At 40.8% G+C, this 27687-nt stretch overlaps 1 protein-coding gene across 7 annotated transcripts in view; it reads left to right on the plus strand.

The window, feature by feature from the left end:
* Positions 1-27687, plus strand: part of TIAM1 (TIAM Rac1 associated GEF 1) — a 187742-nt gene that overhangs the window by 90601 nt on the left and 69454 nt on the right. For 3 of the 7 annotated variants that reach the window (XM_081907973.1, XM_081907976.1, XM_081907978.1), the window contains exons 1-2: positions 13299-13462; positions 16456-17435. In XM_081907973.1, coding sequence (XP_081764099.1) covers positions 16467-17435 — 969 coding nt within the window. In that variant the 5' untranslated portion in view covers positions 13299-13462; positions 16456-16466. Of the gene's footprint in view, positions 1-8506; positions 8686-13298; positions 13467-16455; positions 17436-20675; positions 20780-27687 lie in introns of those variants that run through there. The other 4 variants (XM_081907977.1, XM_081907974.1, XM_081907975.1 and 1 more) reach the window with 4 other exon arrangements.

A 27687-nucleotide genomic window follows, 5' to 3' on the forward strand; every position in this document is an offset into this window, starting at 1 on the left:
TAAGTGGGCAGTCCTACAGGGTGTTCTAGCAACCACCTCCAATTGCAGGTTTTATCCAGTGAACAAAATATTAAGTATCATTCTGCAAGCTACCACATCAATTTGCAACATTTGACCGTAATCAATTAAAAAAGGGTGCAACAATCGCTGGTAGATTTTAGCTGGTTTGCATATTTGCATAAATTCCAGGAAGCTGGCCCTGTTCTCAACTAGACTGCATTATGTGCAAGTAACTTATCAGGTGCAGGTGAAATGGTTGCTCTGCAACTTCTGTTCATGCATTTCTCTTTGACTCAGTAACACTTTATCTAAAAATATCAGAGAGGCAGTCACGCTATTTTGTTCACTCTGCTGCAACAGAATAATAATAATAAAAAAGTATTGCAGGTACCCTAAAGAATGCCAGATATATTGTTAATCTTCTAAGATAGCAGTAGTTTTTCAGAGTGACATGCTACTTTTCAGATGCAACGCGAGCAGCCAGTATTTGGATTACTTATCAAGATAACAGATACAAATTGTAAAGTTACATGAGAGTTCTCTGAACCCATGAAGAACTTTTTGTAGTATAGATAGAGTGTACTGTTTTGATATAGGTACAGAAGGTAAAGGAAAGATCTGCACTATTACTCAACCTGTTCTTGATTCTACCTTTTCCAGCCCCCTTATATGCCTGAACATGGTAGAATTTTTCAAATAGGACTATAAAGTGCCTAACTTTGGCTGGATAATGCCCTGTATTTTTCAAGTAACATAGCTCAGTGAATAGCCAAAATTCTGCTACTTCCCTTTCTAACAGGCCTATGAGAAAGCTGCATTAACTTTTAAGAGCTGGTTCAAATATGATAAAATCCCTATGCAGAAAGCATTTCCTTTGTAGAAAATAATCTGTTGTTTGTGGCCATATATAATGATTATATGCATTTCACTATATGTACATATGTTGGGAAGTTGTGACTAACTATAGCCCCTCATCACATAGACTCACAGTGAAATACTTGTGTGTATAGTCATCATAGTTAGTGATATTAGGGCTGTTCACCAATAAAGGTTTTTAAAGGTTTTCTATATGAAAGTATAAAATTTTCCCCTTGCTTCTAAATAAATATATTTAGGAGTGGGATGCTAAGTGTTCATCACAAATGAAAAAATGTTAATACTTTGATTTAGTATCAGTTCGCTCAGCATAAAGCAGTGCAATATGTATTTGTTTTTCTAAAATGAAAACTTGTGTATTGCACATATAGGAGTGTCCAGTAAGGATTGCACCCAAAAAGAGTCTTGTATTCTGAACACTCTGGTTCAGAATCTATTCTGAACATTCGTCTGTAGAAGCCCTTTTGAAATAAACAATGGAACGTCCACAAGACACCTTTCTGCACATTTGGTTCTGCAGCGACACTGTGTACCAGAATATTAGAATTGAGCTAGGCAGAATTTTATAGTGACTTGCTGGCCATTGCAAAAATAACTACATAGAACTCTTAATTAAAGCCTTCATGAACAGTTTGGACATTTGGGAAAATATCACATACAAAGCCACTTCCGGCCTGCCCAGGAGGTGGGGTTGCGGGCTTCACGCCCACCCCCACGTGAGCGGGGGCTGGTTTCAGCCCCCGCAAGAACAGGGGAATCCCGGCTGCGTCTATTTAGGGCCGGCGCAAAGGGGGCTCGCCCTCTTTTCGCCGGCTAGCCCCCACGTTTTCCCACCCTCCCTCCCTTTAGGTAGGCGTTAGGTAGGTCTCTGACTTTGCTGTGGACTTCGGTCTGTCGCCGCAAGGGGCATGGTAGGAATTTTTCCCAATTGGCAATTTACAGCCATTTGGTTTTTCGCCTACCTCGTAGCAACTTGTCACAACTCCTCGGCATTGGTGGTTAGGCATTGGTAAGAAGGGGTTAAGAGGATTGGGGGGGAGGAACGCCATCACCTCCCCCCAGTGAACAAAGGGTGGTCCGATAAAGGACTCCGGGGGGGGCGTGGCCCTGTCTGAAGCCTATGGAGGTGTGGGCCAAAGGCACGCCCCAGAGCGGTGACCCAGGGGAGCTCCTAGTTGACGTGCCTCAGCAGGAGACTCCCCCTCTATGGTGTTAACCCTTCCCGTGTCTCCAGCAAATGGGCTGGAGCCGGATAGTCGATAGGACCAATGCCTAAGCCAATGCCTCTCATTCCTGAATTCAATAAAGTTGTGGCCTAATTCGCCCATTTAACCTTAAATTATGGTGTCTCGTGTTTTTATTTATCCTGGGGGGGGGCGGGAACTCGCCACACAAACAACACTGTCCCATTCACAGAACTGGCATAGAGGAATAGGAACAGTGGCATGATTCCAGCACAAAGTGGTTTGTGAATTTTCCTCATAACACCTAGTACGCTCCCAATAACATTTGCAGTTAAATTGACTAATACCTGAAAGAGAAAATGTTACTAACTATTGGGAGCAACAAAGACAGGAGTAAGATTGGACTAGCCAGGGGGGTGGGGAGCAAGGTTCTGGAATCCTGATCTTGCAACACAGGGAGCCCCGGGGCAAAAAAGATTCCTCTGATTTCACAGATAGCACCAGCACCTGCTCTTCCTTGTAATACATTGTTGTTTGCTTCCGTGGAATTAGGATGCTACATGGTTTCTCATAGTTTCCTCTTATATCTTAATATTAAGGGCAGAGAAGGATAAATTCTGAATGACTTTTCTTTTGAGACTCTTCCCAAACATTTTTGAGCTACTCTGCTTTTAACATTCAGCCATTAACAGGTTTTTTTTCAGTTTGCAAGAATTTGTTTCAAGGCCCAGGAATACTGCTGTGTGGCACATTACTAACCCCAGATACTCATTTTGAACTCAGATAGTGAAAGTACCCAACAAGGGCAGGGAAAAGACAAGGGATTCTGTGCTGATCTTCAGTGCCAGCAGTTAACAGGGAAGAGTTATTTGATTCTTCACCAGGTAAAGACTAATTCTGTGAGGGAGAGCCAGAGAAGACTTGAGGCTGTCCTAGAAATATATAGGTATTTTATTATAGAGCAGTTGAGCCAGTAGGAAGAAAAGAAAAAATCAGTTGAAGCTGCTGTTGCCTTCTAGTCCCCACCCCCTTATTTATTCATCCCGATTTAGCACTACTCCCATCTAGCTGTTCCACTTACTTAAAACAACAGATAATATGAAGTAAATAATAATCTGACTGCCTTTCCCCATATTACTGGAGTGCTGCAATATTGTCTCCACACTGTTAAGGAGGAAGGCTTCTTAGATATTAGAACTGAGACCCAGGTTCCACTTTTAAAAAACAATAACCCTGTTTCTTTCCCTGTGGCAGCATCCTGAAATATAGTATTATTATTATTATTATTTAACTCTTAAAGCTTCTGGCTTATTGTAGTACTCCCATACTACTGCAAAGCTTGATGGCAGTATCTTGTACCTGACTATAAAAAAAACTCTGGTGGGTCAGGCCAAAGGCCCATCAGGCCCAACATCCTGTTTCCACAGTGGCCAACCAGATACCTATGAGCTCTCCTCACCTGGAGTTCTAAGCAACACGTATTTAGAGGCATATTGTCTCTGACTCTGAAGGAAGAACATAGCCATGGTGATTAGTGTTCATAATGTTCTTTACTGGTTAGGAGCAGGGGCGGAGCAAGGTGGGTGTGGCAGGTGCAGTCTGCCCCGGGTGTGATAGATGCTGTGGCTTTGGCGCGCAGCCAAAACAGTCCACCTGCTGGCTCCCCCTCAGCTGAAGGGCTCAACAACTTTGGCTTCCCCCAGAAAAGCTCAACAACTCCGTCTCCCCCTCAAAATATGAAATAAAGCCAAACCATTTTTTCAGGCAAAAAAATAAATAAATTCAATGTGAGAAGAAATTTTCTGCACCGGGTACCACCTGACCTTTTTACGCCACTGGTTAGGAGGTTTGTTTTGCATTTTGAACCACTGGCCAGAATCAAAGTACCCAGTCTTGTAGCACTTCACTTTTTTCTACTGTGGCGTTGCTTCCCATGTTTTGTAACACCTGTCTTTGGAGTTCTCGCTTTCTTCAAGGCATTCTTCTAGATTTTGGTATCATTTTTATGCGCAAACACGCACCCTGCACTCGAAAGAGCATTTGTACAGGGGGTGTCCCCTGCTGTGGCGCCTGCCAATGTGCTGTGCTCTTTATAGGTTGCTATTAATTCCCATTTCTGATTTTGCTAGTTTTAATTGTTGTTTGGAGGATGTGACCTGTCACTTACACAGAGATACAAGGTCTTTTGAGAGGGATAATTATATTTCTAATTATAGAATTTGTGTAGGATTGCTGCTCATGCTGGAGGAATAATTTATTTGACAGGTTTAGTTGCTTCTTTGTTTGTGAAGTTTCCTTTAGAAACAACAACTATGTCTGGAAAAAAAAGTTGCCTTCCACACACCCCAAATATTTATCTATAAAATTACTTTTTGATACATTCCCCCCTCACCTCAAATTTAGGTGTTTGTGTTTTGTATATGTGCCCATCTGTGTTGCAATGGGGAACTTTTAAAAACCAATTACTGTCAAGGAAAAAAGGTGAGGTATAAATAAACACATAATAATGATAATAACTGACCGACTGAAAAACCTGTGAATGTAGTTTATGAAGAGATGAGGGGAGGTATAAAGAACTCAGTGATACATGTCAGCTTTGGACTTGGACAGCCAGACATTTTATAGTTTTATATAAACTGTGGTTTGCAGTGACATACCTAACAATAAGAGTCTTTACGCTGATTCACACTGCATCACATTTACCAAGAATAATTGTTCACCATTAGCTTAAACACCTCAGCCATATGCTTCAACCACAAATGATACCAATTTTGTAGCATATTATTTTTGTGTGGAAATTTAACAGATGTAGCCACCTACTCCCACATAGCAGCATTCCAAAATGTGTTATCATCCCAGAGCTTCTTGAGGTGGCTGAAAAGTTAACCACCTTCTTTCTTGGTTCTAGGCTGGACCATGTACTAATAGTGCAAACAAACAAACAAACAAACAAACAAACACTATCCTGATGTGAGTTACTGTGGGGCAAAGTTGCCTTGTTTGTATGGAGCCTAGCTGGGATCCAGGAGATCACATTTCATTGCAGCAGACAAGCAAGTTACACATGTGCTCAACAACTTGGGGTGTGGGGCAAGAGTGCTCATGCACAGCCAATAACTAAGGAGAGAGAAGGGAAAAAAGCATACTATAGCGTGTAACTGCTGCTTCTAGGTTTCTCATTTTCTCATATTTTTCAGTTGGTAAAATAGGTGCTGTGCTGGAAAAGTGCAGCTGCGAGCTTTTAGCCTAAGAATGGGGAACGTGGAGAGATTAAATATGTTTTTAAAAACATATTGGAAAATGCAAGTGATATATGAACCTAGTCAAGAGTACTCATACGCTTGACATCTGTAGCAGAAGTAGCACTTGTAATCATAGACATGCTTAGCTGGAGGAAGGAATACAGATTTTTCACTAGAAGATCACAATTTGCGTTTTGGGTATTAAGGAGAATGAGGGGTTAAACCAACCTTTCTGAAATGACACCTAGATTCTGACTTAGTCACTGCTGCTCATCACTTGAAATTAAGAACAGTTGGTGCTGGTGGTCCTTGGAAATGTCAAAAGACCCCTGCTTAGTGGTGGCTGGTGCTCTTTGGCGATGAGTGGTGTGGAAAGCAAGGAGACCAGCAGTAGGTGGAGTCTCAGCCAAGAGAGGCAGAACTAATTTTTTGCTCCCATCCTCCTGCCTCTTGAACTCCACAAGAAGCAACATTTGACTGAAGAAGCAGATAGCCTGGATTGCTTGTGTGTAAGAAGGCAAGTGGACTTGGAAGAATCAAGACTGAGACAAGTGGGGCAGTGCAGCATTTGCCTTAATGAACACAGCTGTTGTGATGTAAACTGGTGACCACTGGGGAGGCAACGGTGTGTGTTTGCTTCTGAATGGGATCCTCTGCTCAGTGGAAGTGGATAGCAATATACTGTAGCATAGCAGCTGAGCAAAGTTGCCCTCCAGCTAAATGGAATTGCCAGTTGCCATATTAAAACCCTCTCTTAGGAACTCAGCTGTTTGGTCTAATTGGAATGTTGCTCCACTCATTGAGAGGTTTCCCCTTCCCCACCAGAATTGGTTATTTTGAGGCATGTTCCTTGCTAGGACCTCCTATAGTGAAACCTGCCTTTTGAAACTGGCATTTCCTAGAGCTATATTCGTGAAGGTGAAGCAACATGACCCACCTTGTGAAGCGGAAGCTTAGTTGCTGGCAGAAAGGCAAGTTGTCCGCAAAAGTTTGAGTGTGTGCTCTTTTTCAGACATGTTTAATTGATAGCTGTTACGACTCTGCGCTAAGTTCCTAGCAATCTCAAGGAACATGTTCTGAGAGCCAGACAGTACCATTTCCAAGCAGGGCGTTAGGTTTTATTTCTTGGCTTATGTGGAAGCATTCATGTTTCACTCTTGACACTGTACGTACAGTGCAGCAATTGAAAACAAAATCCAACAGAAGCTTGCAATTCAGAAACAACCACATAACAATGAAGGTGAAAAACAGGAGCGGCAAGTAATCTGCTTCCTCCTGGGTATTTTCTTTGTTCAAAATCATTTCTTTATGATTTGAAATTCCAAAGTCTTGAACCTGAAGCATTGCAGTGCTTGTGTCTCTGGCTTTTAGGTAACGTGGCCAAGCCTTCATAGAAAGGGAATGGTATTATTAGAACAAAATGTTGAAAATTAAATATTCAATCTTATGCATACTTACAAGAGATTAAGTTCCAGTTAAACTCTGTGGGACTTCCTTCTAAGTCAGCATGCTTAGGATTGTGCTGTAAGATCTCTCCTCTTTATTTGCTAAATACTGGTTTGGTTCAGATGTACCAAACTGTTTTTTGTAATCCACTTTGGGGTTCTTTACAGTCAAGTACTGTATCAATCAATCAATCAATCAATCAATGAATGTAACACTGGAGTCTTGGGTGCAAGCACACCTGCCTTCCTTCCTCCTCCTCCTTGCATGTTGAGATTCCTTTTCCTGGTTTGTGCCAAACCCATAGTTTATCATTACATTTGAACCTTCCAACTTTGGTTCTACTTCCATGGTGGCAAGAAATCATAGTAGTGTACATAAAAGGAGAAGAACAGGAAAACAGACACACCTGAAGCTTTCAAATAGTACCAAACCATAGTTTGAGTTTCATCAGAACTGAGCCATTGTCATGGAGGAGTTTACTGGAATAATATTAGTGTTTATGGACATAGTTATAATTGCTTTAAAACCACCCGCCTTCCGCAAGTCAGTGCCTTTTCTTTTCAAGTATATTTTTAAAACAAAAAAGACAGAATACAAGATGTAGTTGGAAGAAGAGTTGCCTGTAGGACCTTTGTTTGCTATTGGGAATCTAGCCTAGTAAATTATTGGCAGCTGGCGTGATAATGAGCCTGTTTCACTGTACAGGAGCTTCATGTTATTAATTTCTGCCAGCTTCTAGGCAACACATAAACTCCTTTTCAGACTCAGAGCTCAACAGCAGCTTAAAGAAAGATGAGGGGAGAGAGGCACAAAGCAGAAGGAAGTAAACAAAATGGCACTAACCCTCTTCCTTCTTGCGATGATCCCAATAAACAAGGAGCAAGGCTGAGTGTAAGCTTATTTTAATTTTTGTTTTCCCCCACTTTTAAGAACCACCAGGACTCAGTGAATTCTTATGAGATTGCCCCCTCCTACTTACTGTGCCTATCACTCTAGAAACAGTTATCTTTTTCTGAAATGCCAGTGACTTTAATGCCCTTTTGGTGAATGATACGTTGCATTCTTTTTGTTTTGAATAATGCACCTCCATCACTTACCTACTGCCTTTAATACAGAAGTGAGTGGAAAACCAGGCCGCTGCTTGTGTCTCATTCTGTCAGTGGGGCCTGTACTGGTAGCTATGTATTTAATTGTGTAATTTCTTTTCAAAGAATCCAGTTAAACCAGTTCCTTCAGTTGCCGCCCTTTTAAAATTCAGCTTGTATTCTGAGCTTTTGTCAATGCATAAAGACATTTTCAATAGTGCATTCATGCCTCCTTTTCTTTGCTTTTTGAGGTTGGTTCATAGACAGCCTCTTGTACAAGAATTTATGAAGATGGCTGAAAAATACTTCTCTGAATAGGACCCTTTTTTGTTTGCCTGCCTCTATCTGTATCAGTTTTGCTTCCCCTCTGCTTTGCCCTTCTTAAGCGAAGGATGCAAATTTAGCAAGAATATCCCATTTCTTCTATAAATTTCCTATGGAATGACCATGACTGTATACTGTACCTCATTTTGAAAAGCAGACAGGGCGTACCTCTAGAGAATGTCCTAATCGTTTCCCTGCCTGCACACACTTCTAATAATATACAAGTGTAATTATTATACAGTTTAATGTTGATTGTCATTTCCACGCAGTAAATTACTAAAGTGGAACTTTATATCCAGACTGGCTAATCCTTTTCCTTTGCTTCTCTCTCTCTTTTCTTTCCCAACAGGTTTTTGGCATATATTCACAGGCTCCGACAAGACAGTAATGGAGTCATTGGGTGGCAGCTGGTGACAGATTCTGCAGTTCCAGTAACTGCTCATTTTAATAGCATTTGCAGTTATATACATCTATATCCCACATTTCTTTTGGAGAAAGTAGTGCAGCATACCAGCGCTGCCTTGTAAGGTATGTACGTTTAAGCATTTTGCATGGGAACTTGGGAGGAGAATGTGGCTCACCAGTCTACCTGTTGAGCAATATAGGAGAACTGGAATTTCCATTTGGTGGCAACTGATGAGATCCTTTATTCCCGCCTTCCCTTTGTTTTCTGCTTTGAATTGCCTGCAGGACATTTCCCAAATGCATTTTATACTTCAATGTGTTGATTATGAAACTAAGTATCTGGCCATAGATTTATAACTTAAAAAACCCCACACCTGTGATATGCTTTGTTATGGTTTCTTGTGAAGTGCCGAGTAATAAAAGGCTTTAAAAAGGTTAAAACTAGTGTAGGTTTATAAGACCTGCAGTTTTATAAGAGTATATATTTAAAGTAGGTGAATAAATGAGCAAATTAAGTTAATTTGGATTTGCAGAGGATATTAAAAATAAATTTAAGGAACCGTAGAAAGAAAGGGGAAGGAAGTCAAGTTTTGAAATGTTAAAATGATTGTAAAATAAGTGAAATTTATAATCTTGAAAAGGCTAAATAAAATTTGAAAATAGAAAAAAGATTAAAAGTAAAAACTTAATTAAACATTATCATTAAAAAGCGAAAGTGACCTTGTAGTTACTTTAAATAGGTATGTTTAAAGTGACCTCCATGGGGTAACAAAGTTAACCTGTTCATACAAGTTCTTCTGCTTGTACAGCAGAATATCCTGCCCTCCTCACTCCATGCACACGTACCCCACCAAATCTGTTTTGGGGATTCCCCAAATCCCTTGGTGCAGATTTTGGTGTTGGGGAGAGGGAAGAGAAGTTCTGTTGCGCATACAGCAGTATATGCACAAACAAGAAGACTTTGATGAATACAGACTATAGTACTTTATTTTATCTGATTATCAGATTGAGGCACAAATTAAATGTGATGCCAGCCGATCCATTTATTTAAATGTAGGTCTTTTCCAATTATATAATGAAGAGAGGAATGGTGGAGGGCTCGATTTCATTTTGCTTTTTATAGGAAAGGCGGGGTAGGCACTTACACATGTAAAGCACCTATTACAAGAGGCTATAGGGAAGAGGTAGGAATCTGTGGCTCTCTAGATGTTGCTGGGCTGCTTCTGTCACCTGTGACCATTGGCCATGCTAGCTCGGGCTGCTGGGAGTTGGGAGTCCAACATCACCTGGAAAGCCACAGGTTCCCTAAATGGCAGCTGCCAGGTTGATTCAGATATTTTTCCTGCATACCCCTTTCGCTCCAAAAATCTTACCTTGGCCCTGACTTTGGAGGTGACTATGGCAGAGCTGGGCTTAGAGAAATTAGTCTCCTGCTGTTACGTGTGCTTTGAGCCCAAATGAGGTAAATTCTATTTCAGTGGATGGCTGGTTTGTTTTTGGAAACAAAGGGCATGCTATTGGTTGGATCTTTCGTCCCATTTTCACAGTATTAAAGCTTGGCTGTGAGCAGAAAATACAGATTTCATGCAAACAGCCTCCCACCAGAATCTAATTTTAAATTTGCAATCTGTTGTCTTACAAGGTACTTTCTATTTAATGGTGAAACTATGAAGTTCATGAAGCCTAAAACTTTGGTGGTTAAATTTAATTTTTCATAGTTCTTTCATATATAGCAATGTTCCCCAAACTTGGGTGTCCAGCTATTTTTTTTGGACTACAACTCCCATCATCCCTAGCTAGCAGGACCAGTGGTCAGGGATCATGGGAACTGTAGTCCAAAAGCAGCTGGAGACCCAAGTTTGAGAAACCCTGGTATATAGTATGGAGCTTAATTGGGAAATAAAAAAGCGTTCCAGGAAAATAGAATAAAAAACTTAGTTGATGAGGATGCCTGTCTGCATGGAAGGGTTGGGAGAATCAGCATTCTCTATCTTTGGAAATCTTCTCCTTGTACCTAATATATAGAAAGATGGATAATGACTGGTTTGGTCTTGCAGTTAAATGTGTGAGTAGTAATGTAGGGGGTCCCTGTTCAATTATCAAAAGAGTGGCTAACATAGACCAAAGTGCGCTTTACGTTTGTTTGCCTTCCGTGGGATCAAGCATGCTTAACTCTGTATTGGATTGTGGCTTTTAATGGCAGATCTGCAATGTTGTAAGTCTTCTTTGGTGGACTTTGATGTGAGAGCAATAAACCCAATAACCAATTCCCTTCAAACAAATCACCTTGTTGGGTTTAATCACCCAATCACTTTACTTTAGCATTTCTATAGCACTTGAAAGAATTCCAGGAACTTCACATGTGTTATCTTGTTACCCAAGGATATGGCCCTCCAGACGTTATTGGACTACAACTCCCATCATCCCTGACCATTGGCTATCTGGTTGGGACTGATAGGAGTTAGAGACTAACAGCATTTAGAGAGCTGTAAGTTACCTGCATATGCCTTAGAACAGTGGTTCCAATTAGGGATCGAGGGACCCCTGGGGGTCCAGGGAACACACCCAGAGTGTCCATGGCCCCACCCTTGCCTCCCCCAAACTAATTCTTAGTCACTTTTTGCATGGCAATATCACAAATTTTATAGTCTGTTTCCGCGCTGCGTGATTTTTCAGTGTATTGGCCAAAATCATTTTTGAAACCACATTGTGATAACGATTTTGAGCCGGCAATACACAGCAATATATTGCTCCTCGTGCGAGGATACCGCACGATGATCTGAGCCACTGACACTGCTGATTTGAGCTGCCTTCCCTCACGCTGAGGGAGACTCGGGCAGCTGATAACACTCCAACCTTCTCGCACGTTGAGGGAAAACAGGGCAGCCGATTGCGAGGCGCTGCCTTCCCCTCACACCTATGGAGAACAGGCCTGCTGATCACCTTCACTTCAAGGCACTGTGGCACTACCTTCCCCTGGCACTGAGGCGGAGCAGCTTTTCTCAGTCAGTAGGAAAGCAGCAGCGGCCACAGTGGACATGCATCTTCGCTGGCTGCCCTGTTGATGGTGGCTTGATGCAGCTCCCCCCATCCCCTCCCACTCAAGCCATGTCGTGGAGGTGACTCAACTTCCTCTCTTCCTCAAGAACCTCCAATTTTTCTTCATGATTGATATAAAATACTTGCATCCTACCTTTCTTTCCAACTGAAACTCAAGGCAGCTAAAGGAAATAAGTAATACTGGCCACTCCAAACAAGGCAAAGAAGGGTCTGTCCTATTGAAGCACAAAAAGAGGGTCTGGTTGTCGGTTGTGCCGGACAATAAAAAGGGCCTTGCTCCCTCCCGCATCACTAAGCTGCAATAATGACTGCAGTTTAGTGGGAGCCCAAGGAGGGAGGGCATTTGGACCAGGCAGGTTGATTTAAAAGCTCATATATTAAGTTAGCATTTTAGCCATTATGTCACGTTGTTGTTGTTGTTGTTGTTGTTGTTGTTGTTGTTGTTGTTGTTGTTGTTGTTGTTGCTGTTCCTGTTGTTGCTGTTGCTATATATTATTTATACTTTGGGAAGCTTATAATACATATAAAAACATAGTCAAACCTCAAACTTTAAAAACCTGATACAGGGCTTGCTTCAGATGTTTTCTTAATGTTCATTTCCTTAACATCTGAATGGAGGGTGTATCACGAGGAGGGTGCCACTGCCAAGAAGGCCCTCTGCCCTCAGATGATTGCTGTAGTCTGTTGGTATCCAACCTGTATTTCAACCCTTCAAATATGCCTAAAAGTCTCATTTAAAAAGTAGGATTTACATTTTTGTTAACTTGGGTGGTGAGTTAAAAGTCTTGTGTAATGCCTGTCATTCTTTGAACATAATCCAGGACAAGTTAAAACCCTCAACTTGCATCATGTCCAACGTATTAAGGATGGTCTGCTTACGTCAGAGTACTACTCAACAGATGCCTTTTATCACGACCTATTTCTTGCTAAAACTTTCCCACGAACACCTCTATTTGTATTCCCAAAGATGATGGTATTAAGAGAACCATTATCACAGCTACTGAATTTTGTGGTAGCAAATGAATGCTCTTTGAGGGAAAGCACTTTTCTCCTAGCTGCTTTTATTTCTTGCTCAATAGAGATTACTCTTAGGTTCTTTTTTGGGGGGAAGCTTTTTAATTTTTTTATGATTTTGTGCATTATTTATGTTCTGTGTTGGGTTCATTGCATGTGCTGAACTGGCAAAATGCATGCAGTTGCTTTATTCATTGGGCAAGTTGCTGCGTGTCTAGGGACTGAGTTTCTGTATAGCAAGTTGGTCTAAAATTAGCAGCTCCTTTCTCAGTAGCTGAGTCTCATGCTCCTTCTTCATCTGACACAAAATAGTGATCTCATAATTTTCGAGAATCATCCATCAGAACTTAGATTTTCCCAGCTCTAAAGAATGTAAGGTGAATTTGGCTGCTTTGGTTTGAAACCTTTTAGTTGGTAGTTGCAAACCTTCACTGTAAAACCTCTTTGTATCCTTTCTAATACACAGCAGAACATGTTGAGACTAAGCACACTTGCCTTGGAGCAAGGCCAGTTGAACACACTGAGATTTACTTCTGAGTAAATAAGTATAGGATTGTTCTGAAAGTCTCCTAATTGCAGTTAAGACCACACTCTTAAGGTTGCCTGAAAGAGATTAGTTGCCCCTTGAACATTCTTAAGTACTGTGTTGTGCTTCTACTTAGGATGATCGAAGAGTGATAAATGGATGGATTTCTGCTGCCCTTTCCACTGTTGGGGGAGATAGAATTTTAAACAAAAATGGAAAATGGTGGAGAGAATGGTGGAGCTGCTCTGTTATCAAATTTGTAAGCCCTTCTCCAAAAGAATGGCAGTGGAGCCTCGCTATGTAGGTAGAACATTTAATTCTTGAAATGTCCTACTGACAATTGCGGATGACATTTGAGTATCTTGTGTGTGTGTGTGTATGTGGGTGTGGACCTTCCCCAGGGCTGTGTGTTTCACACTGTTAAAAGGGTAACCAGTATTCAGTGACGAGGAAATTTGTATAAGTCATGTAACAAATTAAACTAACTTTAAATGAATTTGTATTTTGCATAGGTAGGTTGTACTATTTTGCATATTTGAGACTAAAGACAGATGTAGTATAGAAACGACTTTCATGGAGCTGTCAGCCCTCGTTTGGTATTAACACCTGTCTCCAGTGTACTAGTAAACTGAACACTTGACATATCATTCTTGTCCTTATGGCAGTACATTTACTCAGCTGCCTGGTTGCTACTGTTGGCTTTCTCCTCTTCCGCCTGAGGAACAAAGTGCCTTGAAAGTCAGGATGCTGAGATGGAAGCCATCTTTGGCACCCAAGTGCAGGACACTTCCTTTCCCAGCTGGGCAAGGTGGTAGCAGGGAGAGGCAAGAATGACATACTACCATTCGATTCACTGGTGTGCTAAAAATGGATTTTAATACAAAAAAGAGAAGCAATTGCAGCTCTTTCTGCTTCAGCATCTATCTTTAGGCATAATCTGCTTGTGTTTGTCTGTGGGAAGGGCAGGAACTATATAATGTCCTTCTCCCAAACAACTGAAGAATGTTTAGCAAATTCTCTGGCTTCTGAGGTTTCATCACCTATTGCCCACAATCACCAGAACTATGAGACTTCAAACTACCATTTTAAAACTAGAAAGCATTTTTAAGAATATCACATTTGCTGGTTTTTCGGTATTCCTGTAGAATTGTGGGATACACACAGCCCTGGTTTTTCCTCCTTTTTGTTATTCCAAACAGTTTGAATTCTATCTCTATTGCTTCATGCCATCCATTATCTTGGAGCGTGAGCTCCCCTCTGGATCCAGCCCTCGATCTGCTGTCCATCCATTAGTGTGACTGAGGCAAGGAAGCCTTCATTCATTTAACCTATTTGCATGGAGGTGTCTGCAGATTCCAGAGCCTTGAGCAATCTGAAACACTAACGCTTTGGGACATTTTGTTTTCTTCTTTGACTTATTCTGAGCCATTCTGCTTCGGGTGGAGCTTTTAAGATTTCCACACCAGAGGTTTCTTTTGGCTGAGCTCTTATTCCAGAATAAGTAGCCCGGTTTGTCTGGATTTTTGGTGGTGATGAGAGTTGTGGTTCCAGGTCATGTTCAAGAGGGGCTTTCGGAGAATGGTTCAGGGTCTGTCCAGAAAATATCAAGTTTCTTTCTGGGATTTTCACTCAGGTTTGGTTTGACCCCCTGAGGAGTAGTAATTTGGTTTATCCTGAGCTCCCATTAGCACTGCAACATGTATGCATCCTGCTTTAGGGAAACATCATTTCTAATTTTGCCATTCTCACTGCCCTGAATGGCTTGTGAATACATTCCAAACTCATAAGTCCAAATTTTTAAAATAAAAATTCCACTGTGTTCAAGTGTGTTAATTGGTAACCGGCTTGACACATTGCTGAGATATAAAATATAAAACTTGAAAAACAGCAACGTCATAGTCAACTATAATCTTTAAAATAATTATATTTATATTCTTAAATATGGTTTTCATAGGGGATTGGGCAGATTTATGAAGTACCGGCCTATCAGTGACTATTAGCCATGATTGCTAAACACAGCTTCCATGTTCAGAGACAATAGGCCTCTGAATACCAGTTCCTGAGGACAATAAAGAAGAGAAGGCTCTGTTTGCTTTCTTAGGTATATCCCTCCTTAGGTATATCCCAGAAGCACAGTTGACCTCCTTAGGTATATCCTCCTTAGGTATATCCCAGAAGCACAGTTGACCACAGTAGAAAATGGGATGCTAGACTAGATGAGCCTTTGGTCTGATCTAGCAAGGCTCTTCTTATGTTAGATATAAACCCCTAGGAAGAGAACTGTGTAACGTGTACTTCTGCAGCAGAATTTGTCTGAATAAAATATCAATGTATTGCTGCTCTAAGAACGAGGTGGCAAGAACTGTATGCCATTGAGAAGCAGATGACTAATTTATCTCTTCCTCCTCAACCAACTCTTCTTCTTTTACTGAAAAACAATTTCTACATTAATTTGAATTATGAATCTTTTGGATTTGTTTGCACATCTTAGCCTCTTTTCATGTTAAGTTGACTCTTAAATTCCATTGGATTATTATAGTCAGCACTCCTATTAATTTTGTTATATTTTATTGTATTTAAAAAATATTTTAATACTTGTTTTCTTCTAAAAATCTGAAAGAGGTTTACAGCACAGTGCAAAAATTGCAGTGGAACTTAACACCTATACAGTGATGATAATAAAAGCAATAAAATAATAATAACAGAGTTGGATTAATTAGCAATTGAATCTTGGGAGAATAAGATTTCAGCAGACACTGATATGTGAGCACATGCCATAATAGAGAGGGCAGGTATCTGTTGAATTGTGTATGAGAGCACAAAAAAGATATATGTATATATATACCCACTCAGTCAGACACACCTCGCCTAAACCATTTCAGTTTCAGACTGAGGGTCAAACAAATTCATGGGTCACAGAAAAGCATTTTGTATTGTTGTGGGGCGTGGGGAAAATAATTGGTTAATTCAACCCCTTGGCTACCTTTTGATTTTATTTTAGTGAAGCCTGTGTTGCTTTTTATTCAGGTTATATTTCGTAGATCAACATATGAATTTGGAAGTACTGGCATATGTATTGTTTATTACCTCATAGCATTGTGAGACTTGGGCATGTTTTGTCAGATCCATACAGAGCAGCTGCTTGATATATAGGATAATGAGTGGGTCTGTCAGGAACACTGGCAGGTTAAACTAATCTTTTGTTAACACGAAAAGAGGGGGGTGGGTGAACACTTTACGTTTGGAGAATATAGGTTGCATTTGTAACACATTCATGTTTCTTGTTCTTTCAGACCCTTAAACCATGGGAAATGCAGAGAGCCAAAATGTAGAACATCAATTTTATGGAGAGAAACATGCCAGCTTGGGAAGAAAACATACATCACGTTCCCTTCGCCTTTCGAACAAAGCATCTCGCCGGACCAGACATGCTTCCTCAGGAAAAATTATTCACAGGAATTCAGAAGTAAGCACACGATCTAGCAGTACTCCTAGTATTCCTCAGTCATTAGCAGAGAATGGCCTGGAGCCCTTTACCCAAGAAGCCAACTTGGAGGATTTTGGAAGCCCAATCTGGGTAGACAGGATGGATATGGGCTTAAGGCCAGTTTCTTACCACACTGATTCTTCGGTTACTCCCAGCGTGGATAGCAGCACAGTCCTCATGGCAGCCTCAGTACAGAGTATGCCAAATTCAGAAAGCGGTAGACTTTATGGAGATGAATCAACATATCTGGCTGAAGGGAGTAGCAGGCAACATTCGTATTCAACAAATGGGACCAATTTCTTGGAGCCTATAAGTTTCAAGAAGAAACGTTCAAAATCTGCGGATATATGGCGTGAGGACAGTTTGGAATTTTCACTCTCTGATCTCAGTCAAGAACATTTGACAAGCAACGAAGAAATCCTAGGCTCTACTGAAGAGAAGGAAAGTGAGGAGACTCGAGGGAGAGAGGCGGGCAGCAGTCGCCAGCCATTGGTCACATGCCAACGTGCCAATTCCATGAGTGACTTGTATACTCCAAAAAACTCAAATGCTGCAATCAATGGGGGTCCACGAAATACGCTAGGAGGGTACTGTCGGAATTTAATGTCTCATATTCCAGATATGGAGAACCACAAAATGTCACCAGCCACAACAGAGAATGTTCCTTCTTACAGTAATTACAACACACTCCCCTGCAGGAAATCTCATTGCCTCTCGGAAGGAATCACTCACCCAAAAATGAGCCATAGCAACAGTATGCATGGCAGACGAGCAAAAACAACTCAGGTAAAAGAGCCATATCTTATTTCAAACTTGACAACCTGTGGTGTTCACTGCTATAAATATGCTGAGTTTTTTTAATTGAAATGAGAATTTTGTTTGCTAGCCCCAAATAAGCTATGTTCCATTCAGATCCTTGATTTGTAATGAAGAGCCAATGTAGCCATGGACAGAACCAATACTTTCCTGATGATTAAGTATAATTTGATTCCTAGGTGATTTTATCTATATACAACCTATTCTAACAACAACAACAATATACACTCTTAGTATTGGAGTTGTTGGTAAGGGGACTTGCCTTTCAGATTATAGAATCAGAATCAGATTACAGTTATTAGAATATAGAATTACCATGGTTCATGAGAGTCATATTTTCATGACAAAATATTCTCATAACAAAACATTCGGGTGGTAACAGATCATATATGCAAATATCATCTTAGTTATCAGTGGCTTAATTGTTAGCAGCAACGTACCACCCCTGAGATTATTCACTGGAATGGCAGATAATTCATTACTCACTATGGAAGGAGAAAACTACTACTTTGTCCAGTCAAAAAGAAAGATGGTGGCTCTGTAGGCTTTGAAACAATGCTGCTTCTAACATTTCCTGATGTTCTATTACTTTTTATTAAATATGTTTCATTCTCAGTGCATAAAAAATAACAACAATACTACAACCATTCAATTGACATATAAACGGAATGTGAGAGCTGTTTTGTTATTACCAGTGGCACTGGTGAGATGGTTTGTAGGCAGAACTGCCAGTAGCTGCTGCTTGGTAATGTAGTTTGTGTAGAATTTGTGTCTAGGGCAGCTGTCCATTCAGCAACTCTGCACTTGCGTGGTGCTGGCTGTGGCATGTCTCCACTCCTAGTGCAAAGGGTGGGAATTTCCATCATTTATCAGCATGCATAAAGTTCCATCAGCTTTATCTCCCAGATCATCTCTCTGGCCATACTGGTTATCGCTATCAAGAAATTCTAAAATGCCTTATTCTGCTGCCAGATTTCTCTATTCCATCATTTCCTCCCTGATCTGATGTACTCAAGTTCCTCTTTCCCCTTGTCAGTTTCCTGTGACCAGCTGTAGCAGTGATACGAGACTCTGGTCTTAAATTTGCATGATGTTGTTTTTTCCTCATGCCTTAAGCAGTTGCTGAGACCTTGCATGAAGGTGTTCTTATGAGTGGCAGCTTTAACTGATGTGCCAGTTTCAGACACGGCCACAGGCACAGCCACCAAGTCAGCCTTTTGGGATAAAGCAGTACCTTTTCTCCAACCAAACCATTACTCCAAAATCTACTTACCTATTAATTGAGACCACACCTCCATGTTTTCTAGGGATGTAAGTGCCTTTTCATTGTATGTTATAAATACAACATGCATGAATAGACAAATATAAGCCAACTTCCTCTGTCAAGTAGTTCTGCAAATAATAGTTGACAAACCAAGGCGGGAAATGTTGGGGCTAATAAAGAAAGAACCATACCTTTTTTATCCCCCTTTATATGGACCACTGTTGCTTAAATAATGACATCCAATCACATAAAATGTTTATTTTCATAAATATACAACCATAGGCTGGCATTGTCCCAAAGAGAAATTTCTTGACTTGACCAAGTTTAAACGTTTGTTATTTTCTTTATTATTTTGTAGCTACTGTAAGTTCTAGAGATGGCATATTCTGCATGTTGTACCGGTCTGCTCTCAACCTAAGTAAGAATATGAGTCAGGTCAAAAGGAAACTATGAAATTTATCTTGTATATATTCAATGTGCAACTCTTCCTGTTGACATATATTTGTAATTAATAGTCTTTACAGTGTTCATCTTCTAAGACGTAATTGTTCAAATGAGGTTAGTTATAGCGTTTCTTGGGTTTCGGTATTTGCCTTTTGTAGCTATCTGTTGTGAAATGTAGCTAGCGGATGAAATTGAACAATTCCAGAAAGAAACCTGAACAAATAGGTCAAGACTAGCGCTAGACAGCATGCTTCAGTGACTACTCTGATTTTATTTTATGTTCCATTTTAGTACATATGTAGCAGAGAATGCAGACTCTTATCTTGTGACCCGGAAAAAGAAAAACACTTCACGTAGGGATTGGATAGGGGCGATAAACCATCTGACTTGCATCCTGATGCTGAGTTAAGCTTGGGCAATGCACCATTCTTAAGTGCAATTAGAACTGACAGCGTGAGCTGGTCAGATGAACAGCTTCTACAAGCGTAGGTGTTGGGATAAATAACACATCAGCAAAAGATGCCCACTGGATGGCAAGGAGAAGCCTGAATGGATGGGGGGCGAGAGAGAGGGGGGAAGAAAGAGAATGCATCAGTTGGCACTAACTTGTAGGAGGTAACTGGAGGCGGGTATCTGGATTAGCTGCTTGCGTTTGATCCATGAAGATGTGCTGTTTCTAAATATAAAAATGACATTCTGAAACAGATGATGCTGTTTTCCCACAGCAGAAGCTCTATATTAAAAACAAAAAACCCCGAAAAGCATCAGCCCTTTTAGTAGGGGTGCTTATGCAACATCAATATAGACAGTCTTCACAGTTCTGTCAAGGCTGCTGAGCACAAATTAAAGCTGTTGGTGATATCAAACTAGAGAGGCAAAGGTAAAGAACCTCATAGTTGTTCATCCAAAGGCAACTTGGAGTGTGGCTGCTCATCTCGCTTTTCAGGCTGAGGGAGCCAGCGTTTGTCCACAGACAGCTTTCCAGGTCATGTGGCCAGCACAACTAAACTGCTACTGGCGCACAGAAGACTGCGAGGAGTGCTAGAGCACACGGAAACACCACTTACCTTCCTGCCACAATGGTACCTATTTATCTATTTGCGCTGGTTTGTTTTCGAACTTCTAGGTTGGTAGAAGCTGGGACAGAGCAACAGGAGCTCAATCCGTCCCAAGGATTCGAACTGCAGACCTTCCAACTGGCAAGCCCAAGAGGCTCAGTGGTTTAAACCGCAGCACCACCTGCGTCCCTACGCTATCCAACTAAGCCATACTTGAAATTAAACCTATTGGAATAAATTGACTGACCCAGAGGTTCTGCTAATACCTCCTTTTCAGGCAAGGTGGTGGACAGGGCAGTAGCTGGACAATTTCAGATTTGTTTGGAATGAAAGGAATTATCTTGACCCATTTCAAACTGGATTCAGGCCTGGTTTCAGCTCTAAATCAGCTTTGATCACCCTGGGTGATAACCTGTATTGGTAGAGAGACTGGAAAGGAGAGCGAGCCTGTTGATTCTTCTTGATCACGCTGCAGCCTTTGATACCACCAACCATGATGTCCTCCTGAAGTAGCTCTGCAGGTTGGGAGTTGGAGATACAATGATATGGTGAGGAACAGCGGTGTAGTGGTTCTGTTCCAGTGCTGCAGTGCTGTTTTGAGAGACCATCATTGGGGTGCTGCTGCTCAGCTACTGGGCAATTGTTCTATGTATTTTGCTCTGTCCTATGAGCACAGGGCTCTGTCTTGTCTCTATGCTGTTTTAGCATCTGGGTTCCTTGAGGGGAAAGGGCAGTGTCAGGAGGCAGTAATGGGCTGGATGAGAGCCAGTAAATTGGCACTGAATCCTGACATGATGGAGGTGTTGATGGATAGCTTTTGTGTTTGGGAAATGGAGAGACAGTTGGTTCTAGATAGAACCTTTCCTCCTGAAAGAGCAGCTGCTTAGCTTGTGGGGAAGAGAGTTGCTCTTCAATTTAACACTGGCATTGGAGACGTAGATGGCAGCAATGGCAAGAAGTGCCCTATTTCCACCTCTGGCTGGTACACCAAGTACAGCTATTCCTGGATCAAGATAGACTTACTAGAAGAACCAGTGTTCTGGTAACTTTGCAATTAGTCAACCATAATGTGCTCTTATAGACAGTCTGGAAGCTGCAGCTAATGCAGATTATGGCTGCTGGAGTTGTGGTGGCATATTTAACTGGGACCACATAACAACTGTTTACCAATATACTGTATGCTCTTGGGGCCAATCCAGAATTTTGGAATTAATACATATTATGCTGAATGATTTTGGCTCCAAATGCTTGAAGGAGTGTGTTTCTCATTATCAGTTGTTCAGGTCTGTTGGGGGAAGCCTGTCTTATGCTACTTCTGACCATCACAGCCCATTGTGCAGTGATATGGGACACAACATCCGTGGAATTACCTCCCCATAGAGATCCATTTGCCATCCTCATTATTGAGTTTTTGGTAGCATTTGAAGACATTACTTTCACTTGGGTCCTTTAACAGATTGAGGTACCCAAGACCATTAATTATGCTGCCTGTATTGTACTAATTAAATTTGATAGGTGGTACATTTCAAAATGTAATTGGTTTGTGTATATTTTAATGGTTTTATTGATGGATTTTTTATTGTTCTGATTAGGTATTGTAGATTTCATTGGGATCTTTTTAATGGTTTTAAAGTCAAATCAAATCAATCAATCAATCAATCAGTCATTGAAAGCTACAAATCTGAACATGCCCACATTCCTCTTGACTGCTTTAAGCTACAGGGAAAAGAACAAATTAAGGGATACCTAAAGTACTGGCCTTACTCAAAGCTGTCAGAACTACAAGCCTAACTTCCTACCTCAGTGTCCTTCAGTGGTGATCAGAAGTTGCTCTATCCATACTGTGTACATGTTCTCTTGGTTGGAAAAAATGGGAGATCCATTTTCTAGTGCTCAGACTGGCTTTTAAAATGGATTCTGGAGTCTTTTACTTACAAAGCGAAATTGAAAAGGAGCAGAGAACCCAGTATTCCTTTAGTCTACCAGTGTTTATGACCTCATTATGCAGACATAGCCGAAGGAAATGTTCTTTGTTTTCTTTTGAGAAAGGAATAGAATCTTAGTTTCCTGAAGCTAAGTAGTATAACTTCTCTTCCCCCCCCTCCGTTCTTAGCATCACTTATTTAAATTGGAGCTTAAACGTGGGAGTTGCTTTTCTTTAATTGGGACAGCCTTTTAGTGCTTTGGAAATAATTAGTGTCAATATGCACATGCAATTAATATCTAGGAGTTGTTTTGGGGGCACCCACACAGGAGTTTCATTTTAATATTAAGTGTTCACTATAGCTGAGCGAGACCACCTAGAGAGTTGAAGGAAAAATAAAATTCAGCTTTTGCCGCTGAGGGAAGAATACCAGCACCAGCTCCTTGCATTCAGCTTGGTACCACCTTTTTCTTGCATTTTATTCACCTGTCAAGAGAGCAAATGTTCCAATGAGCAGTTTGACATCCTTCCTCCCTGAAACAAAACTCTGGCAAAGTTTTACAAACCACTGAATTGGTAAATACACATTTTGAGAATAGTGGTGATTATGGAAAACAAAAAAAGGAACAATTTATTTCTCTCTCTCTCTCTCTCTCTCTCTCTCTCTCTCTCTCTCTCTCTCTGTGTGTGTGTGTGTGTGTGACTCTTTCCTTCCTTTTCTGCTCTGCTGTTTACTGTCTCCCCCTTTTTGAAGTGCAAATTCTCAATGGAAAGAGGAACACAGAGCATTTCTGCTTTACTCACTGGTTTAGTAGCCATTCCGTTTCACCACAGAAGCCCTGCAGACTGCAGTTCTGATAAGGGGCTAGATCTCTTTCCCTCAAAAAATCATCATAATCCTTACCAGCTTCGGTTCCTAGGATTCAATGCAGTGAGAAAACCACAGCACCTGTGTACATATAAAATCAATATAGAATTAGTAACAATAATATGCCCATACTGTGTGAAGTTTCTGAAAAAACGATTTGATGTGCAGCTGTCGCGCCTAAAAAAGTACAGATTTAGCAAAGTGCTTTTGCTCCCTTAAACTCCCCTCCTTCACCCACTGCGGATGGGTTTTTAGCTGGAATTATAATTCTGCAATCAATACTTAATTCCCCATTGTCAACTCCTATGAATCTTCCTTTAAAGTAATGGCTGGTGGGAGCGAGAGCTGTTACCTAGCCTGTCATTTTGATTACAAAATGAATAGCTATACTTCAAAATAAAATTTTAAATCCATATCACTGGAGGTAGGAGCAAATTGTCACACAATTGTGACACACAGAAACACACACACTGGTTAAACGTAAGAGCACTTTGCAGTAATTGCGTTCTGTTTAGGTTTCCAAATGAGTTCTCCACAGCTTTGGCTTTTCAGACCTGAAAGACAAGACTGAAATCGGATGTGTTTGTCAGAAGGTAACTGTGAGGAGTTGAGAAATCTACCACTTGTCTGGTAGACTAAACACAGCTTTCATTAAAAATAAGGATGGGTGGAGACACATAGCCTGAAATGGCCTTTAAAATACTTGTGACCCCTCTTGATTATAGATATACTCCATACTGAAGGGGATTTGGGAAACTTTGCGCACCTCTGTTGACTTGTCTCCATAAGAGGTTTTGTAGTCTAATCCCCCTGGGTTTAAAACCAAGGTAATTAATTTGTATTTAGTGGCATTAATTAGAGTTAAAACACTAAGAAATAATACCAGGGCACAAAGCCACATTGGGATTTAGGTGGAATCTCAAGCATACTTATTGGAAGTTAACTCCATTGAAACCACTCTGATTGACTTCTAGGTACAGTAGTTTGGAGCAGGATGAAAGACACAGTCCTAAATTTTTACTTAACAAGTACTATGGAACTCTTTCTGAATAATCTGGTTATAGGATTGGGCTATTGATGAAGGTGAATTAGAATAACAGTATTGTAGAATTGGAAGGAACACCCAGGGTCATCTAGTCCAACCCCCTACAATGCAGGAATCTCAGCTAAAGCATCCATGACGGGTGGCCACTCAACCTCTGCTTAAAAACCTCCAATGAAGGAGAGTCTACCACTTTCCAAGGAAGTCTGTTCCGCTGTTGAACAGCTCTTGCTGTCAAAAAGTTCTTCCTGATGTTTAGTCAGGATCTCCTTTCTTGAAACTTGAAGCCATTGGTTCGGGTTCTAGCCTCTGGGGCAAGAGAAAACAAGCTTGCTCCATTCTCCGTGTGACAGCTCTTTAGATATTTGAAGATGGCTATCACAGGTCATCTCAGTCTCCTCTTTTCCTTGCTTAAACATACCCAACCCCCTCAATCATTCTTAATAAGGCTTGGTTTCCAGACCCTTGATCATCTTAGTTGCCCTCCTCTGCACATGTTCCAGCTTGTCAATATCCTCCTTCAATTGTGGCACCCAGAACTGGACACATTACTCCAGGTGTGGTCTGATAATGAGAAAACAAGCAAATTAATAAAATCCACTAAAAATAAAACTCATTCTCAGCATTCAAGTTGCTCTCTCTGCACACACACACATTCTTCAGATGAACTTAAATTACATAAGCAGTTCACTTTAAATAATATTTTGGTTACACAGTGGTTCAAAGATCAACATGCCACATGCTGGTGTATAGGGAAGAATTGTGGCACTACGCTGCTCTCCTGCTGCCATCATGCTACCAGAAACCAAGCTATGGTTTGTCTTAGCATTACATCCAAACCAAGGCTTGTCTCTCTCCAAACAAACAATGAGTGGTAAGCCAAGAACAAATGATAGTTATAGCTTGTGGTTTGTTTGGAGAGAGACTAACCATGTTCCTGGGTTTGGGTGTATTGCTAAGGCAAGTGATGGGTCAGATCCTGGTAGTACAACAGGAGGAGGAGCAAAACAGCCGCAAGTTGCTCTTTGGGCAGCAGTGTGCTGCACCTTCACCTTTAAACTACAGCTAAGCTTAATTGTGGTTTCAAGCAACATGTGAACTGGGCCATCGAAGGCTAGACCGTGTCTCAATTATAGAGCACATCTTTTGCTTGCAGAAGTTCTGAGGCATCTCCATTTGGAAGGATTGGGTAGCAAGTGATGGGAAAAACATCTGCCTCATACCCTTGAGAGCAACTGAGCAATGATGAGCTAGATGAGCAATGGTGTGACTCAAGATAAATCAAGCTTCATACATTCCTAAGAGCAGGTCTTATTTTTTCCTGAAGATCTGAGACATGCAATCTCCCAGGACTAACATAGCACAGGTATTACCTAAGAACTTTGATCTAGTGAACCTCAAGGCACCTACTGCTGCTCTGCTTCAAAGGTGCATGGAGTGATCAGAAGGGGTAGCATTTTATTTCTTTGAGGTCCTGCTTAGTTAGCAGAGGGAGAACTCAGGAGACACGTAGCTCTTCATAGCATTCCTGGGCATGGAAGCCTTTTTTCAATATACGCCAAAGGAACTGACTTAGAAACAGTTGTCTAATGTTTTGATAACTTTTTATCATTTCCTCTATTTGTGATGTTCAGCTGTTGCTTATCTAGTTAAAATGGCACCACCCATGCCGAAGAGGGACTTGCCAGCAGGCTTGGAGGAACCCCACAGGTTGCAGAAGTACAGAAAATATTTGGGCAAATGAAACCAGAAGTTGGAGGGAGTGAAATCTCAAAAGGAATTAAATGAGAACTGAGAGATGATAAAATGATGCCCCTTTCCCTCATTTGTTTGCTGAACATGCAAAATGCTTATGAATATTTCTGAGTAGCTGCGTTAGATGGGCTGTGACCAGCATGTTTCTGGAGGGCGCAAGGAATGTTGTATGTTTATTTATTTCTCTCTCTGGGCGTTTTTAGCTTGCTCTGTTATCAACAGTTCTGTGCAGTCTGCAGTAATAAAAACAGTAAAATGCTACCAAGCCAATATACAGCACACGCTGCTCTATCAAAGCATTTAAAAGCAAAACAGGATCTGAAACTTAACATTCTATCCAACTTTGGCCCTATTTAATCTTTAATGAAAGCAATTAATTTTGAGTGCAATGAGAGTTGCTGTCACATTCAACCCACACTGAAAAGGCAGCATATGCTTTTCTGTATGTCTGTTGGGGAACAGATAATACTGATAAGGAAAGGACATAGGTTGTTTGTAGATATCTGTAATGTGTAAAAAAAATAATTGGTGTTTCTTAAAGCCTACTGCATATATATCATGCAATATGCAGAAAAGGGCAAGCAAAATGAGAAAAGGGTTGGAACATGTTTCCTATGAGGAAAGGTTAATGTGTTTCAGGTTTGACTGACGTTTATAAAATCATGTTCAGTATGCCTCTCTCATAATATGAAAACATGGGAAGGTGTCACCCAATAGTTGACTGGCAGTAGATTCAAGATGAACAAAAGAGATGGCTTATTCACACATAATGCATAATTAATCTGTGGTATTAGCAGGGCTTTTTTCTCCAGCTGGAACTTGCCGGAACTCAGTTCCGGCACCTCTCAGGTGGGCACCATTGCCATTCTAAGAGAGTGAAAGAGGTGTTCATGGTGAGTTCTGGCACCTCTTTTTCTAGAAAAATAGCACTGGGTATTAGACTTTTGCAAGATGTAGAGATAACCGTGAGTTTAGGTGGCTTTGAAAGAGGATTAGACAAATTCTGCTTAACTACAATGTCACTGACTGCCCATTGCTGGGTGGCAGTGGCAGAGAGTGCTGCTGCCTTCATGTCTAGTGTGGGGCTCCAAAAAACAACTGACTGGCCAATGTGGGATGCAGGATGCTGGACTAATGTGGCCAGAAAGGCTCCACTTACCCTCTTAGGTTTTCATGCATAATTTCTGCAAACAAATGTGCAGGAAAATCATTTTTATGCCTTGAATATTTGACATATGAAAGCTGCATCCGTGTTTAACATGAGAAATAAAATTTCTCTTATTTTACGCCATGTGTTTGCTGTAATGAACATAAAATTATTCCAAAAATCAGTCAAACAGCTTTAGGGTTATCCTGAAAGCATGACCTGAAGGCCACACTTTGAGTGTATGAGATAATATCATGTATTAAAACATATAGGGATGCGTATTCTAGTATGTAATAGCAAGTGGTTTGTACTAGAATAGACATTGTTCTTCTCTGCCTCTCTTATTTTGTGCTATCAGTCAAAAGTCAGCTCCAGATAATGGTTCTAATAATTTTTGTTGTTGTACAAAATGTCTTAGCAGTGGGATTTTGAGATTTAGACAATAGTAGTTTTTTAACTGCAGAAAACCTCTTGATTATATATTATACGTTTCAAGGACCTCCATGCAAAAAATGCACAATGAGTTGCCACAACTGACAGTTTGGGGTACTGTGCTCGATTAGATGGGTGTAATTTCCAACGGTTAACCTTTCCAGTTAAGTGCATGTTTGAAACATTTATTTTCAGAATGCTTTTGTGCATTTTTCTATGACCTAGTTGGCATCTGGTTTGGGAAATCTATCTCTGCCACATACATTCATTTTCAGAGGGGTGCCATGA

This window comes from Podarcis melisellensis (genome assembly GCF_964234715.1).
Source record: "Podarcis melisellensis genome assembly, chromosome: 4".
In the NCBI taxonomy this organism is placed as follows: Eukaryota; Metazoa; Chordata; class Lepidosauria; order Squamata; family Lacertidae; genus Podarcis; species Podarcis melisellensis.